The sequence below is a fragment of the Mirounga angustirostris genome, unplaced genomic scaffold (genome assembly GCF_029215605.1).
Source record: "Mirounga angustirostris isolate CCGP_5_RB_7025 unplaced genomic scaffold, mMirAng1.0.hap1 SCAF_6, whole genome shotgun sequence".
NCBI lineage: Eukaryota > Metazoa > Chordata > Mammalia > Carnivora > Phocidae > Mirounga > Mirounga angustirostris.
In genome coordinates, this window is record NW_026991714.1 from 152,193,176 (window position 1) to 152,207,999 (window position 14,824).

The window sequence follows — 14,824 nt, forward strand, 5'->3', positions numbered from 1 at the left end:
CCCCACGCGCGCACCCCTTCCTCCAGCGGCTGTAGTCGCCGCCGCCGCGCCGTGGACTCCCGGGCGGGCGCACAGGCCCGGGGAGCCGGGGGCACGCGGGCCCGGCGCGCGGGCACGCCCCCGGAAGCCCCGCCCCGCTCCCGCGCGCGCGGCTGGCGCAGGCCCGGGGCGGGGCTTCCGCGCGCGCGGCTGGCGCAGGCCCGGGGCGGGGCGGGGCCGGGGCGGGGCTTCCGCGCGCGCGGCTGGCGCAGGCCCGGGGCGGGGCGGGGCCGGGGCGGGGCTTCCGCGCGCGCGGCTGGCGCAGGCCCGGGGCGGGGCGGGGCCGGGGCGGGGCTTCCGCGCGCGCGGCTGGCGCAGGCCCGGGGCGGGGCCGGGGCGGGGCTTCCGCGCGCAGCGGCCCGAGGCCCCGCCCCCGCCGGCCGCCCCGCTCGATTGCTCCTGTCTGGCGGCGGCAGCATGGCGGCGGGGGCGGCCGAGGCGGCGGCGGCGGCGGTGGTGGAGGTCGGCTCGGCCCAGCAGTTTGAGGAGCTGCTGCGCCTCAGAGCCAAGTGAGCGGCGCGGCGGGCGGCGGGGCTGGGGCGACGCGCGCGGGAGCGGCCCCCCGGCGGCGGCGGCTTGCGGCCCGGCTCCTTGGCGCCCCGCCGGCGGGGCCTGTTGGGGCGGCAGACTTGTGGGGTCCCCGGCTTCCGATGCCGGCCCCCTGGCCCCAGGAGGGGAGCGGGCCGGGGGCCCGAGCTCGGCCCCCGGCCCGGGGCCTCCGGCGACGCGGTGACTCGGCCCCGGGGCCGGGGGGAGGGGGCGAGCAGACCCCCCGGCCCGCTTTGTCAGCGGCCCGCGGTCCAGGGAGGCCTAGCCGCTGGGCGGCGGTGCCCGGTTGGCGCCGAGCGTCCGCGGCGCGCGGGGAGTCCGGCGGGGCTCGCTCGGGCAGCTCCCCTGCCGGCCGGGCTCGGCTCTGGCTTGGCACGCGTGCTTCGGCTGTCGGGCCGCCGTGCAGAGGGGCCCCGGGCGGGCACGGGGACCGTGCTGGGGAGGGGCGCTTGCGGGCCGGCGCCGCAGCCCGCAGCCCGCAGCCCGCCGGGCCCGGGGCCCCAGGTCCGATTGCCTGCGAGGCGGCCCCAGCCCTGCCTCTGACTGGCCTTGGGAGCCCTGGGCAGGTCTCGGAACCGGGCCTCAGTTTGCGCAGCGGTGAAACGCATGGGAGTCGTGGCTGCGCCGGGCGGGGCGGTGGGGCGTGCGTGGGACGGTGCGGGCGCCGGGCTGGGCTCGCGTGCGGCCCTGGCCCGCGGCTCTTGAGCGCGGAACCCAGTGCCTGCGTGGCGCTCCCAGCCAGTGGCGTTGTGCCCCCCAGTTGGAGGAGCGGCAGGTAGTGCCCCGCTTGGCAGAGCGAGTGGGACCGGGGCGTCGTGTGTGTTGGAAACGGAGCGGGGCGACGGCGATCTCCGTACTCTGGTCGGTCACGCTTTGCGGAGGTGACGGAGCTAAAGGCGTCAGCCAGAGCAGCCCGTTTGACGTTTCAGGGTTACTTCGAAGACTGTTTAGGGGGGAAAGGGCGGGATGACCATTACTCATGATGAAGGGTGGGTGGTGATTCATCCAGCCCCTGCGTGCAGGCAGCGCAAGGAGGGACGGCGCCAGAGGTGGACTCGAAAGGAGCCGGGCTTGTGTGCACCTGCCCGTCCTGAATGTTTCAACTTACTGTCGCCTGAAAGGCTGTTTTGCCTCGTGTGTTGCACGTTTTGGTCTTTATGCTTCATTCTTTTTTTTTTTTTTTAAAGATTTTATTTATTTATTTGACAGAGACAGACACAGCCAGAGAGGGAACACAAGCAGGGGGAGCGGGAGAGGGAGAAGCAGGCTTCCCGCCGAGCAGGGAGCCCGATGTGGGGCTCGATCCCAGGACCCTGGGACCATGACCTGAGCCGAAGGCAGACGCTTAACGACTGAGCCACCCAGGCGCCCCTAGATTTTTAATTTTTTTTTTTTAAGATTTTATTTATTTATTTGAAGAGAGAGACACAGCGAGAGAGGGAACACAAGCAGGGGGAGTGGGAGAGGGAGAAGCAGGCTCCCCGTGGGGCTCGATCCCAGGACCCCGGGATCATGACCTGAGCCGAAGGCAGACGCTTAACGACTGAGCCACCCAGGCGCCCCCCGTTTGCCAATTTCTTTTTTATTTTATTTTATTTATTTGCCAGAGATAGACACAGCGAGAGAGGGAACACAAGCAGGGGGAGCGGGAGAGGGAGAAGCAGGCTCCCGGCTGAGCAGGGAGCCCGATGCCGGCCTGGATCCCAGGACCCCGGGATCATGACCTGAGCCGAAGGCAGACGCTTAACGACTGAGCCACCCAGGCGCCCCTATGTTTCATTCTTTATCTTAAAAATCCTTGAAGTCACACGGTCCATACGATTTGGATGTGTTCTTCCCGGTGGTCTGTACTCGAAGTGATCCAGAAAACAGCGTGCCTTTTCCGTAGTGATTAGTTGAAACAGGGCACCTGGAATGATGGATGGCATCTTGGAAGGAATAAATCTCTGCCGATTTCGTGAAAATGAAAGCACTGGAAAACATTAAACAGTACTTGTTACCGTAGTCATTTAAAAATCTACTTCCTAAATACCATTTCTCAGTTTTAAAATTTTATGTGAATTGGCATTTTTGCGGGCACCTGGGTGGCTCAGTCGTTAAATGTCTGCATTCTGCTCAGGTCGTGATCCCCGGGTCCCGGGATCCAGCCCTGTGTCAGGCTCCCTGCTCAACTGGGCGTCTGCTTCTCTCTCTGCCTCCCCCGACTTGTGCTCGTGCTCTCCTTCTCTCTCTTTCAAGTAAATGGATAAAATCTTAAACAAGAAATTTTTGTTTTGCGTAAAGCGTCTCAGGTGTTTGTATATCACTGAAACCCCAGCTGGTCTATACAGTGGGGGTGTTAATACCCATTTGTAAAATACTTAAGAGTCTAGCGTATGATAGCATTTAATAAACTGTAGCTGCTGTTACCTGCAGACGAGTAACTGCAGCAGCAGAACACCTAGTAATAGAGAGACAGCTCTTCATTGCGCACTGATTATTTTGTTGATGTGCAACCGACGTTCATTACATTGTCTAAAATCATGTTAGTTAGGATTTGAACCTGGCCTTTAAGGTTTTTCCTCAAACAGTGCACCATGCAAGTTGGGTTACTTCATGCAGACATGTAACCTGAGAGGGTAGCAGCATTTATATTCGTTTCAGGTTTATGTCCTTATGCTACTAGGCAGTGTGTACTTAGAGAGCTGAGCATCTAAATAGGAGGTTGTTGTGGATAATGTACAATTACTATTAATATGCTTTTATTTTTAAATATTTTTATATTTTTGTTTGATCTTCCCAGTATCCCAGGGTATTAGTTATTTCTAATTTATTTTGTTTTTAAAATATTTTTAAAAGATTTTATTTATTTGACAGAGCGTGAGCACAAGCAGGGGGAGCAGCAGGCAGAGGGAGAGGGAGAAGCAGGCTTCCTGCGGGGCGGGGAGCCCAATGTGGGGCTCCATCCCAGGACCCCGACCTGGGCCGAAGGCAGACACTTACCCTACTGAGCCACCCAGGCGCCCCTAGTTATTGCTCTTTTACAATATGGAAGTTAAGATTGCACATTTAAATTATGATTTAAATTACTCTTCAAAACCATATTAGTAGTAATGGAATTTAAATTGTGTGGGTATACCTTTTTTCTTTTTTTTTAAACTGTTAAGAGTATAATTAATACACAATAGTATATTAGTTTCAGATGTTATCTTTTTTGCATAGGTCAGTTCATACTGTTAAAAATTTGGTAACATTTAAATTTTAAAAAATATAATCATATTGTGAGCATTTTTCCATGTCATTAAAATCCATGTCATTAAAAATAAAATTTTTAATGACTTGATAATATTTTGTTATAGGACCATTAAAAAAGCTATAGTGTTGTTGAAGAATTGATTCTTCCTGTTATTTGGCTGTGTAAGATAATGGGAAGGTGTCTTTACTCCTTAGGATAGATACTTGACAGTGTGTAAGAAATTTCTGAAAGGTTCCAATTTAATTTTTACCAGTAGAATATGGAAATGCTTGGCTCCTTCGATCTTTTTTTTTTTTTTTATCGTGGAATATTATTATTTAAAAAGTCCTTTTTCAGTTTAGTTAGAAGTGGTATCCCAGCTTTTTTAAAAAAAATGAGGCATTACTTACATACCATGATAAAATGCACGGATTTTAATAGCTAGGTGTGATGAATTTTAACAGTTGTACATACACAAGTAACCACCATTCAAAACAATATAGAGCCCCAGAATGTTCTTTAGCTCCTTCCCTGTAATCCCCGCCACTGACCCACTCTCTGGCACTATAGGTTAGTTTTGCCTGTTCTTTGTACTTTTGTAAATGGAGTTACACAGCTCATGGTCTTGAATGTCTGGGTTGGTTTCCTCATCATGTTTTCAAGATGCACATTGTTGCATGCATCTATAGTTGGTTTCGTTTTATTGCCCAGTAGTATTCTGTTGTATAAATATACAACAGTTTCTCCAGTTTGTGGACATTTGAGAGCATGAGCGGGGGAGGGTCAGAGGGTGAAGCAGACTCCCCTCTCAGCAGGGAGCCTGATGCGGGACACATCTGACATTTATTTGTAGCTTTACCCATTCTTGATTCCTTCACTCCTGACCCAGAGGAGGCTGTCCCTTCCCTCATGGTGAATTCTCTGCTCTTAGATTTCCCCTCCTGCCACCCCCGAAGACCTTTGCATCCTCAGCCTCTCGTGTCTTTATCCTTTCCCTCTCCACTTGCACTACCCTCTATGAAACAAACATAAAGATTTTATTGTATTAAAAAGCACAAATCCCTTGATCCTGTCTTTCCCTCTGCCTAGGACTCTCTCTGTTCACAGCCAGATCTCTTCAAGTGTAGATTCCTAGCAGCCTACAGCCTCATCTTAGATTCAGTCCCCGCATCCTGCAGTCTGACGCGTGCTTCTTCTGCCCTCCAGCATTGCTGGGGCCCTTCCAGCTGCATTGGATGGTTGTCAGTTCTTCCTTCTTAACATCTTTCTCTTGACTTCTGGGAGGCCCTTTAACCTTGCTGTGCTTTTTAGGCTCCATTTTCTGGTCTACTGCCTGGGTTCCTTTTCCTCCATCTGTCCTAACTTACTGTCGATGAGCTCAGAGGCTCTGACCTCTGTCTTTTATCCTCTAGGGTAGGAGAGCTTGGTGCCAGCTCCATTTCTTGATTCCCAAATCTATCTGCAGATGAAGCACAGACTTCTTTCCTGAGCTCCAGACCATCACTAACAGCCCCCACCCCCCTCAGGCTTCCTTTCCTCTCAGGTTAGCAGCTTCTATACATGATGCGTGGCTCGTGCCACCACTAGTCATCAGTCACTGAGCCAGAAACTTGGAGTTGGCTCTAGACCATGCTTCCAAGGTCACCAAATCCTGTCCTTCCTACCTCTGAAGTCCTCCCTTTGCTTCTGCTCGCCAGCACTGGGTGGGAGGCTTATGCTTCTCGTGGCTGTACTGTTTACAGTTGGCCACTCCTTTCCTTGCCCACAGGTTAGTTGTCCTTAGTTCCTTTCTCTATGTGACATATTTTTCAATGTGTTTCCTTCCTGGTTTTTCAGGTTTTTTTGGTTGGGGATAATTATAATTTGTACTTAGACTCCTATAGAAGGGTTTTTCAGTTCAATATGAAGATAGACTTACTTAAAAGATACCTTAGCCAAGACCATTTTATATGAAAATAGTTGATAAGTACATACTGAGATGCCTAAGAACTTAGTCAATAATTTATTAATCCACTGTTCTGTCTGTTCATACCATCAATTTTTAGAAAATCTTTTGTGGTAGAATATAAAAAAAGCCTGTCTTTGTGAAAATCAGTTCCATTTGTTTCCCTTGTTTTCTGCCTGTGTGCCTTCCATTTTCAACATTTTATTCCTGTTCCTATGGTCACAGTTAGAGCCCAGCATCACAGTACTGTGCTTAAAACGTGAATACCCCATCGTACCTGTGCACCTGTAGCCATTTGTCACAGACGTGGTGCCTCGGCTGCAGAAGTCTAGTTTCCACCTTTCCTAAGGGTCTGAAAACATAATTGATTTATAGGACTATTAGTTGAGATGGATGAATATTTAGAACCACTTCATACGAGCTAAGTCTTCACTCAAGAAATATCATTAACTTGAAAATTCCTCCAAAAGATTACCAAGACCTTGTAATAAGCCTTATATTTCAGTCTGGGTTTAATACGATAGAATTCTAGCAGTAGAAAAACATTTCAGGCAGTTCTTGTAAAGATTGTTTTGGTAATAGAATTTAATCGATGTCAGTATTTCCTTATTTCTAAAGATACTGTAACTTTAAAAGATTGCATTTTGATGATTTCCAGGTCCCTCCTTGTGGTCCATTTTTGGGCGCCGTGGGCTCCACAATGTGCTCAGATGAACGATGTGATGGCAGAATTAGCCAAAGAACAGCCTCAAGTTTCGTTTGTGAAGGTATTATATTTTTGGTGTCACGTCTTTTATGAGGCAGATTGCATTTTATTAACATAAGGGAGGAGGGATTTGGAATTCCACATGTTTATAATTGGTGTTATTTTTTATTATTTTTGCAGTAGATTATTCTTAAAAACCTTAAAATTGTTTTGCATTTCTCAAGTATGAAATACTGTGACAACAACCACACTTTCCCTAACATGTGTGTGGTGGGAGGACAGAACTAGTAAATTGCAGGATGGGTAGTGGGGATGTTCGCCAGCAGAAGCAACTAGATCATTCACTGTGGATCATCGTGTTTTGAATATAGTAAAAATATTAACAAAGCTTGCTTCATTGAAGAGCAAGGTGTGATATGGAAAGCGAGTAAAGGAAGGGTGTGTGGAGGCCGCTAGGAACCAGGGGAACAGGAAGAAGCAACTTTCTTGGATCACGTAAATGCAGACCTAGAGGAGAAACTGAAAGCTTTTCTGACATTTTTAGGAAGCAGAAGAGAAAGGAATCGAGCATCTCCTTGCCTTGCCTTGTTTCCACGTGGCTGTGCACACTCTACATTCCTAGTTTGTCTCTTGGGTGGGCACGTACTAGGAAGGTGATAGTTGAGGCTGTAGATTAGCTCACTTGGTTTAGCACATTTAATGCTGTCAATTAGGACTTAGTCTTGGTTAGAGGCAACAAAGCCCAAATAGGAGTCAAGAATCTTAGAAATGAATTTTTGGGAAGGGAGGCACACCCTGTATTCAAAGACTTGAAATCCTTAGGATTTAAAGAAACAAAAAGTACCAAATCCTTATTTTTTAAAACTATAATTAGTGAGTTCAGAGCACATGTTGGCAAATATACCCATTTATGGGGCTAAAAGTGGTATCTTCTGTATTTTCCACTTTTTATGTAAACTGAAAACAGAATTCTGACAGGCTAATTCATCCGTGTAATAGGTGATGTAATTTTCAGGCAATTTCTATATAGGTAAGTGTGCTTTGAATAGGTATTGCAGTTAGATGTCTCAAAATCAGAACAGCGAAAGGGGTGTACAGTGAGAATGCTCCCCCACACCTTCCCTGCCAGCCCTGGTGTCCCACCCTGTGAAGAAGGGACTGCTTATATTAATTTTGCATGATTCCTTTTAGTGTTTTTTTTTTTTTATGAAGACAGAGCAAATATAGATGTAATAGTTAGCTTTTTAAAATTTAAGGACTCACTTGGGCGCCTGGGTGGCTCAGTTGTTAAGCGTCTGCCTTCAGCTCAGGTCATGATCCCAGGGTCCTGGGATCGAGTCCCACATCGGGCTCCCTGCTCGGCAGGAAGCCTGCTTCTCCCTCTCCCATTCCCCCTGCTTGTGTTCCTGTTCTCGCTATTTCTCTATCAAAAAAAAAAAAAAAAAAAAAATTTAAGGACTCACTTAAAATTCCAATGAAATGTGTAATGTAACCTTAGAATGTAACCCTAAAATGTCCAATATAAATAATATAGAAGGAGACATTAAAACTGCATGTTTGGTCAGTGATAAAAGATAATGATTACCAGTGAAATGAATGATTAAACATTTCAATCATAAGATTAGTCAAGATGATGGTAATTGTTGCATGTCTGCTTTTATGTGTATAATGTTTCTGGTTTAGGTAACACATTGTTCTTAGCTGCCATCTGAATGATTTATTTAAGGCAACTGTAGAATTACTTCTCACATTGGTACCACACTTGGCAGTGAGATTTTAAGTTGTTCAAGTGCTTAAGTGTCTGAGTAAGCCAGGGGTTGGGAAGTCCTTATCTGTCGGGGACACCTGAACCTGAGCGCACCTGCTGTTCGTGGGAAGGCTGACAGCATGAGGTGGGTAGTTCTTCCAGGAGGCATTACTTTCTGGAAATTTACTCTGTGGAGTAGTTTTTCTTTTCTCCCCCCCACCCTTTTTTTTTTTAAGGATTTTATTTATTTTAGAGAGAGAGCATGTGAGTGGAGGGGAGCTGCAGCGGGGAGAGAGAGGGAGGGGGAAAGAATCTCAAAATCTCAAACAGCTCTGCACTGAGCATGGAGCCTGACATGGGGCTTGATCTCACAACCCTGAGATCATGACCTGAGCTGAAGCCAAGAGTCAGACGCTTAAGCGACTGAGGCACTCAGGCGCCCCAGCAGTGTTTCTTTTAAACGGCAAAGATAATTTGCATGGAGTTTGTAAGGTAGGTAATTTAAATGATGAGTAAATAAGTAAAATATTTGGGAGATCTGTTGGCATGCCCCAGTAAGAGAGGATGCAGTTCATTTAAAGAGAGCTTGCTTTTGTTAATGAGAGCTTTTGAGCCATCTAGGGTAGGGAACTGATGTTCTGCCACCTCTGTGTCTTTTAATTTGATTTCTTAGTTTTTTTCTTTTTATTTATTTATTTATTTTAAAGATTTTATTTATTTATTTGACCGAGAGAGAGAGCGAGAGCAGGAACACAAGCAGGGGGAGCGAGGGAGAGGGAGAAGCAGGCTCCCCACTGAGCAGGGAGCCCGACGTGGGGCTCGATCCCAGGACTCTGGGATCATGACCTGAGCTGAAGGCAGACGCTTAACGACTCAGCCACCCAGGCGCCCCAGTTTTTTTCTTTTTTTAATTATTTCTGTTTTTATTTTTTTTTAATATGTACATTCCTAGTCCTCAAACTCCTGTCTTCATTCTTTTTTTTTTTTATTCTTATGTTAATCCCCATACATTACATCATTAGTTTTAGATGTAGTGTTCCATGATTCATTGTTTGTGTATAACACCCAGTGCTCCATGCAGAATGTGCCCTCCTCAATACCCACCGCCAGGCTAATCCATCCTCCCACCCCCCTCCCCTCTAGAACCCCGTTTGTTTTTCAGAGTCCACCGTCTCTCATGGTTCGTCTACCCCTCCGATTTCCCCCGCTTCACTCTTCCCCTCCCGCTACCCTCTTCTTCTTTTTTTTTTTTTTCTTAACATATATTGCATTATTTGTTTCAGAGGTACAGATCTGAGATTCAACAGTCTTGCACAATTCACAGCGCTTACCAGAGCACATACCCTCCCCAGTGTCTATCATCCAGTCACCCCATCCCTCCCACCCCACCCCCCACTCCAGCAACCCTCAGTTTGATTCCTGCGATTAAGAATTCCTCATATCAGTGAGATCATATGATACATGTCTTTCTCTTTTTGACTTATTTCACTCAACATAATACCCTCCAGTTCCATCCACGTCGTTGCAAATGGCAAGATCTCATTCCTTTTGATGGCTGCATAATATTCCATTGTATATATACACCACATCTTCTTTATCCATTCATCTGTCGATGGACATCTGGGCTCTTTCCACAGTTTGGCTATTGTGGACATAGCTGCTATAAACATCGGGGTGCATGTACCCCTTCGGATCCCGTATCTTTGGGGTAAATACCCAGTAGTGCAATTGCTGGATCATATGGTAGCTCTATTTTAGTTTTTTTCTTTTTAAAGATATTATTTATTTGAGAGAGAGAGAGAGAGGGCATGCACGCACGAGCTGGAGGCGGGGCATAAGGAGAGGGAGAGGCAGACTGCACTGAGCAGGGAGCCTGACATGGGACTCCATCCCAGGACCCTGAGATCATGACCTGAGCCGAAGGCAGACGCCTAACTGACTGAGCCACCCGGGTGCCCCTAGTCTGGCATTTTTGACTTGTGAATTATAGAGATCAATTGATTCTATAATTTAAATTTACAAAATCATTATGTAGGTGATCTTAAACATGATGTTTTTAAGAGTTTGAGTGTAAAGTTTTGTGACGATAAACAATTTCTTATTTTGTAGATGATGGAAAAGCAATACCTGAGAAAAGTGAGCATACATTTGGCCTGAGTAGTTCCTGCTCATTGGAACAGGTTGCTGAAAGGCAGGACTCTTAGGTTTATTGCATCTGAATGAGCACGCTCTCACCTGTACTGATGATGTAGTGACAGAGTGCTTGAATGCTCCCCGGCACCATGTCTGTGCCTTGTGGGGTGGCACTCTCCTGTGCTGGCCACCCTGTCTAGACCTACCTGAGGCTCTGGGCCCCATGCCGAGGTTTGCCTGCCTCCCAGGGCTTAGAGGAGATACACAAGTTATTCTTATTGCTAAAAATCTTATTGAAAACTTAACATTTGTTCAGAATAAAATTAAATGGCTAATTAAAATGTTACATGCCCTTTTCAAATTACGTTAAGTCAGTTTGTTAGCACTTTATCTTTAACTAAAATGGGAAAACACATTTATCATTTAATCACTTGTTTGAGAGATAGAATCTTTCAAGATCTAGTGTCTGGTGGCAAGATAGGAAGGAGGAAGAGAAGCACAAGGCTCTTTGTGATGGGAAAGTTGGGTACCATTAGTTCTGTTCGAGGTCTAGATCAAATTCGTTTTTTTATAGGAGTGGCCATTCATTTTTACTTTACATTTGGTTTTATTATGACTTAATTATTGAAATTTTATTCAATTTGTTTTTTATTATTAAATTTATTATTTATTTTTCTTCAAATGAAGGTTGTATGTTTAGGTGCACAACATGATGATTCAATTCAAATCCATTTTATATGAAGTCTCCTGTGTACTCCTGTGGCTTTTTTTTCTTTCATCTCCAAACTTTGTGCCATTGGTTCAACTATTAGAGAATATCTTGTGTTTTTGTCTGTTCTGTCATTTAATTCCCTGTTTTGATTGGCTGTTTTTTTTCTTTTTTTTAAGAGAGAGAGCACTTGGGGGGAGGGGCAGAGGGGGAGGGAGAGAGACAATCCCAAGCCGACTCCATGTCCATCACGGAGCCCAATGTGGGGCTTGATCTTACAACCCTGAGATTGTGATGTAAGTCAAAATCAAGAGTGGGACACCCAACCAACTGACCTACTCAGGTGCCCCTTGATTGGCTTCTTGACTAGATGGTGGGATACTTGAAATAGGGACCTTTACTTTACCTTGTTTTCATTTTTTTTATTGCTTTCCTTTGTGTAGGTGGCTCCCACCTTCTATGTCAGCCTCCCCCACCCCTCTTCCAGCTTGGTATTCTGATCCAGTTAGGCTGTGGTAATCATCTTACCTTATAATGCACTTTAGTACGTAAATTCTCAAAGTCAGGCTTACCGGCCACCTGGTTGGTGAGGTTTGTACCACTGTGTTTCATTTCGCAGTGATCTTGTTTGTATAGTACCGGTGTACTTGCATTTTATTATGTCCATTGTAACTTCAGGTACAAAGGCAAAGGTATAGAAGGAGTTATATATTTAAATTTGTATTTTTTGATTCTCAAAAAATGGGAATTGTTTTAGTTTGATTTATTCTTGAATGTGTAAGCATCTTAAAATACAGTTCATAGTATTTAATTTCTAAGGGTCTACATAATCAGTATAGATGATTTCTATATGGTTATAGAAATGTTTAATTCTAAATGTCTGTACAATTAGCTTGTGTAAACAGACAATGCAGGGCAATCTCCAGAAGGGAACGACCAGCTGTGTAGCTAGGTACCAGTTAGCTGAATTCCTATTTTTCAGCAGCAGAGAATACTGACATGATACTAATAATACTAATAATGGCACTTAAAGAGAACATATGTAGGATTCCATTTTGGGGGAGCTCTATAAATGCCTCTCACATAATTCAAGTAGAATAGCTAAATCTTAAAAATATTCTAGTTTTTATTTATGCTGTCTTGATAATAAAATACTAATAATTAACAAAGTTTATTAGCCGTTCCTGGGCTAAGTTTGGCAAAGGTCTTTTAAAAAGCTACCCAAAACATTAATTTAAATATCTCTTTGGACAGAGAATTTGATTATGAAAAATTTTCCTTTTAGATCATGTCACAGAGTTAGAAAGAATGAAGTTTAACAAGATGTCTCTGAATGTGAGGTTTAATTGTTCTCAGGGCCACCCTGGCCAGTGGTCATTCCCATTGTAGGCTTAGCAATAGTGACCAGCCTTTGTTCAGTAGTGTGTCAGAATTTATCTATCTAACACTTATTTATATGCCACCATTATGCTAGTCACTGGGGGTATAGAACAGTAGGGCCATCGAGTCACATATTACCAAGGTAATTTTACATCCTAGTAAGTTCTGAAAAGAAAGAAACAGGTGGTAGAAGAGGAGGACTTGGCGGCGGGTGGGTACTTTATTCGGGTTGGGCTGGAGAGGTGTATCTGGTAAGGGAAAGCTGGAAAGTGAAAAGGAATTGTCATTGGGAGAGCTTGGGATGAACTTTTAGGCTGTGGATCAGCAAGTGAACACTGTCGGAGGGCCGGCAGAAGGCCAGTGGAGCTAGTGAAGGAGGAGAGGTTCTGGCAAGAGGTTGGAGAGGGAGGCAACAGCCAGATGACCTTGTGGGCACTGGAAGAGTTTGGGTATTATTACTATTTTTTTAAGATTTCATTTATTTATTTGACAGAGAGAGAGAGATCATAAGTAGGCAGACAGGCAGGCAGAGGGAGAGGGAGAAGCAGCTTCCTGCTGAGCAGGGAGCCCGATGTTGGGCTCGATCCCAGGACACTGGGATCCTGACATGAGCCGAAGGCAGATGCTTAACCGACTGAGCCACCCAGGTGCCCCGAGTTTGGGTATTATTTTGAGTGCAGTGAAGTGACACACAATTGGATTTCTCTTGTTAAGTTGATTCCTCCAGCTGTCCTGTGGGCAGTGGTTCGAAGTGGGGGAAGAAAGGATGCAGACTAGAAGCAAGTACACTCATTAGGAGGCTATTTCAAATACAGGCCAGGTTAGAGATGCCTTGGAGTCTAGTGGAGAGGGAGCATCGAGATGATGCTCTGATTTGGCTTATATTTTGAAGGGGGAACCTGGAGGACCTGTTGATGGAGTGGATGTCCGGTGAAGGAAATGGATTAATCAAAATTGTCTCCTTTTTGATCTGATCCTTTGGATGGATTATAGAGATCAAGATGCCCTGGGGAGGAACAGGTTTAGTGGGAGATACTTAGTAGAGATCTGAGTGCAGGTGTTGAGTGTGTAGCTTGGAGAGGTGATGGGGGAAGGTCTGGCATGGATATTAACTTGGACATTGTTGCCATATTGGTGTTACTTAGAGCCACAGGGTTGGATGAGACCACTCAGGGAGAATGAGTATAAATAAGAGAAGTGCACTCAGCATCAAGTCCTGGGATGTGCCAGCCATGTAGAGGTTAGCCAGATGTGAAGGAAGAAGCCAGAGAGACTGAGTCTCAGAATTTGGGAAAAAGAAAAATCGGGAAGCCAAGTGAAGGGTTGTCGAGAAGGTGGTATCTCGAGAAGGTGGGTGTGGTCAGACTGATGATACTGAAAGGTCAGTAAAATGAGGAAAGAGGGGTAGCCATTGGATTTGCTGAAATGGCAGCATGGTAGTGTAGAGTGGAGCTTGGTTCTGGAGCCATACTGCCGTGCTCCGCCAACAGTGTTGTAATCTTGGCTGACTTACCTAACCTTGTTAAGTTCCAGTTTCTCCTGGAAGTCAGGTGTGATAACAGCATCCATTATCGGGCAGATTAAATGAGTCAGTACACAAAATGCACTTAGAACAGTGTCTGGCCTAGATTAATCATAGCTGTTAGCCATTACTGTCGTAGTGGTCTTTGGTGACCCTGGAGAGAGTGAATTCCCTACCTCTGGATTTACCTTGCTGTGGTAACACCTCCCTGCCTCTCTTCACCCCACTCCACAGACATACAGCACACCTCAGGGGAAGGGTCTGACTTCGAGAATCGTGGTTCAGCAAGCAAGTGGTTCCCACCGAAGGCATTCGTTCTGTCTGAGATTCCATTCTGGAAATGTTCATGTTTGGTGGATGCTAAAGTCATGTATAAATCCTATCTTGAAATTTAATCTTTCTTTTTGATTGATACAGTAGAAAAAGTATACCACAGTATAGTGAAAAAAAAGCATAGGTTTTATAGTCAAACAAACTTGGGTTTGTTTCTCAGCTCTACTACTTATTATCTGTGTGTCTTTGGACAAGTTACATCTTTACCTAGCCACCTGTAAGTTTGAGTTGATTATATACTACCCACCTTTCCAGGTTTTAAGTAGTTTAGGCCATTGTCTGCAAAGGGCCTGTCATGGTTTGTGGCACAGGGTAGGCTTTCCATGAAAGATCGCTCTTATCGATCATCTTTGGTCTTTCCTGAATGCAGATCAGTTTTCAGTATTTTCTATTTCTTTTGATAGAACTGTCATGTTGTTTTACATCCAATAAAAATGTTCCCAAAGAATTTCAGTGTGCAAAGGTTTTAGGACCTCAGAAACCTTGTTCTGGGGGAATGGGTTTGCCTTCAGTGGCACTCCTGGCCAGTGCCCGGGAGGATTTGTCT

At 46.0% G+C, this 14,824-nt stretch overlaps 1 protein-coding gene across 2 annotated transcripts in view; it reads left to right on the forward strand.

Annotated features, from left to right (window-relative positions):
- Nucleotides 1-391: 391 nt before the first annotated feature.
- GLRX3 (glutaredoxin 3) overlaps nucleotides 392-14,824 on the forward strand; it is a 32,445-nt gene continuing 18,012 nt past the window's right edge. For both annotated transcript variants that reach the window (XR_010412626.1, XM_064595469.1), the window contains exons 1-2: nucleotides 392-548; nucleotides 6,406-6,514. Coding sequence is in view for 1 of the 2 variants with exons in the window: in XM_064595469.1 (XP_064451539.1) it covers nucleotides 457-548; nucleotides 6,406-6,514 (201 nt within the window). In the remaining variant the exon portion in view is untranslated. The remainder of the gene's footprint in view (nucleotides 549-6,405; nucleotides 6,515-14,824) is intronic.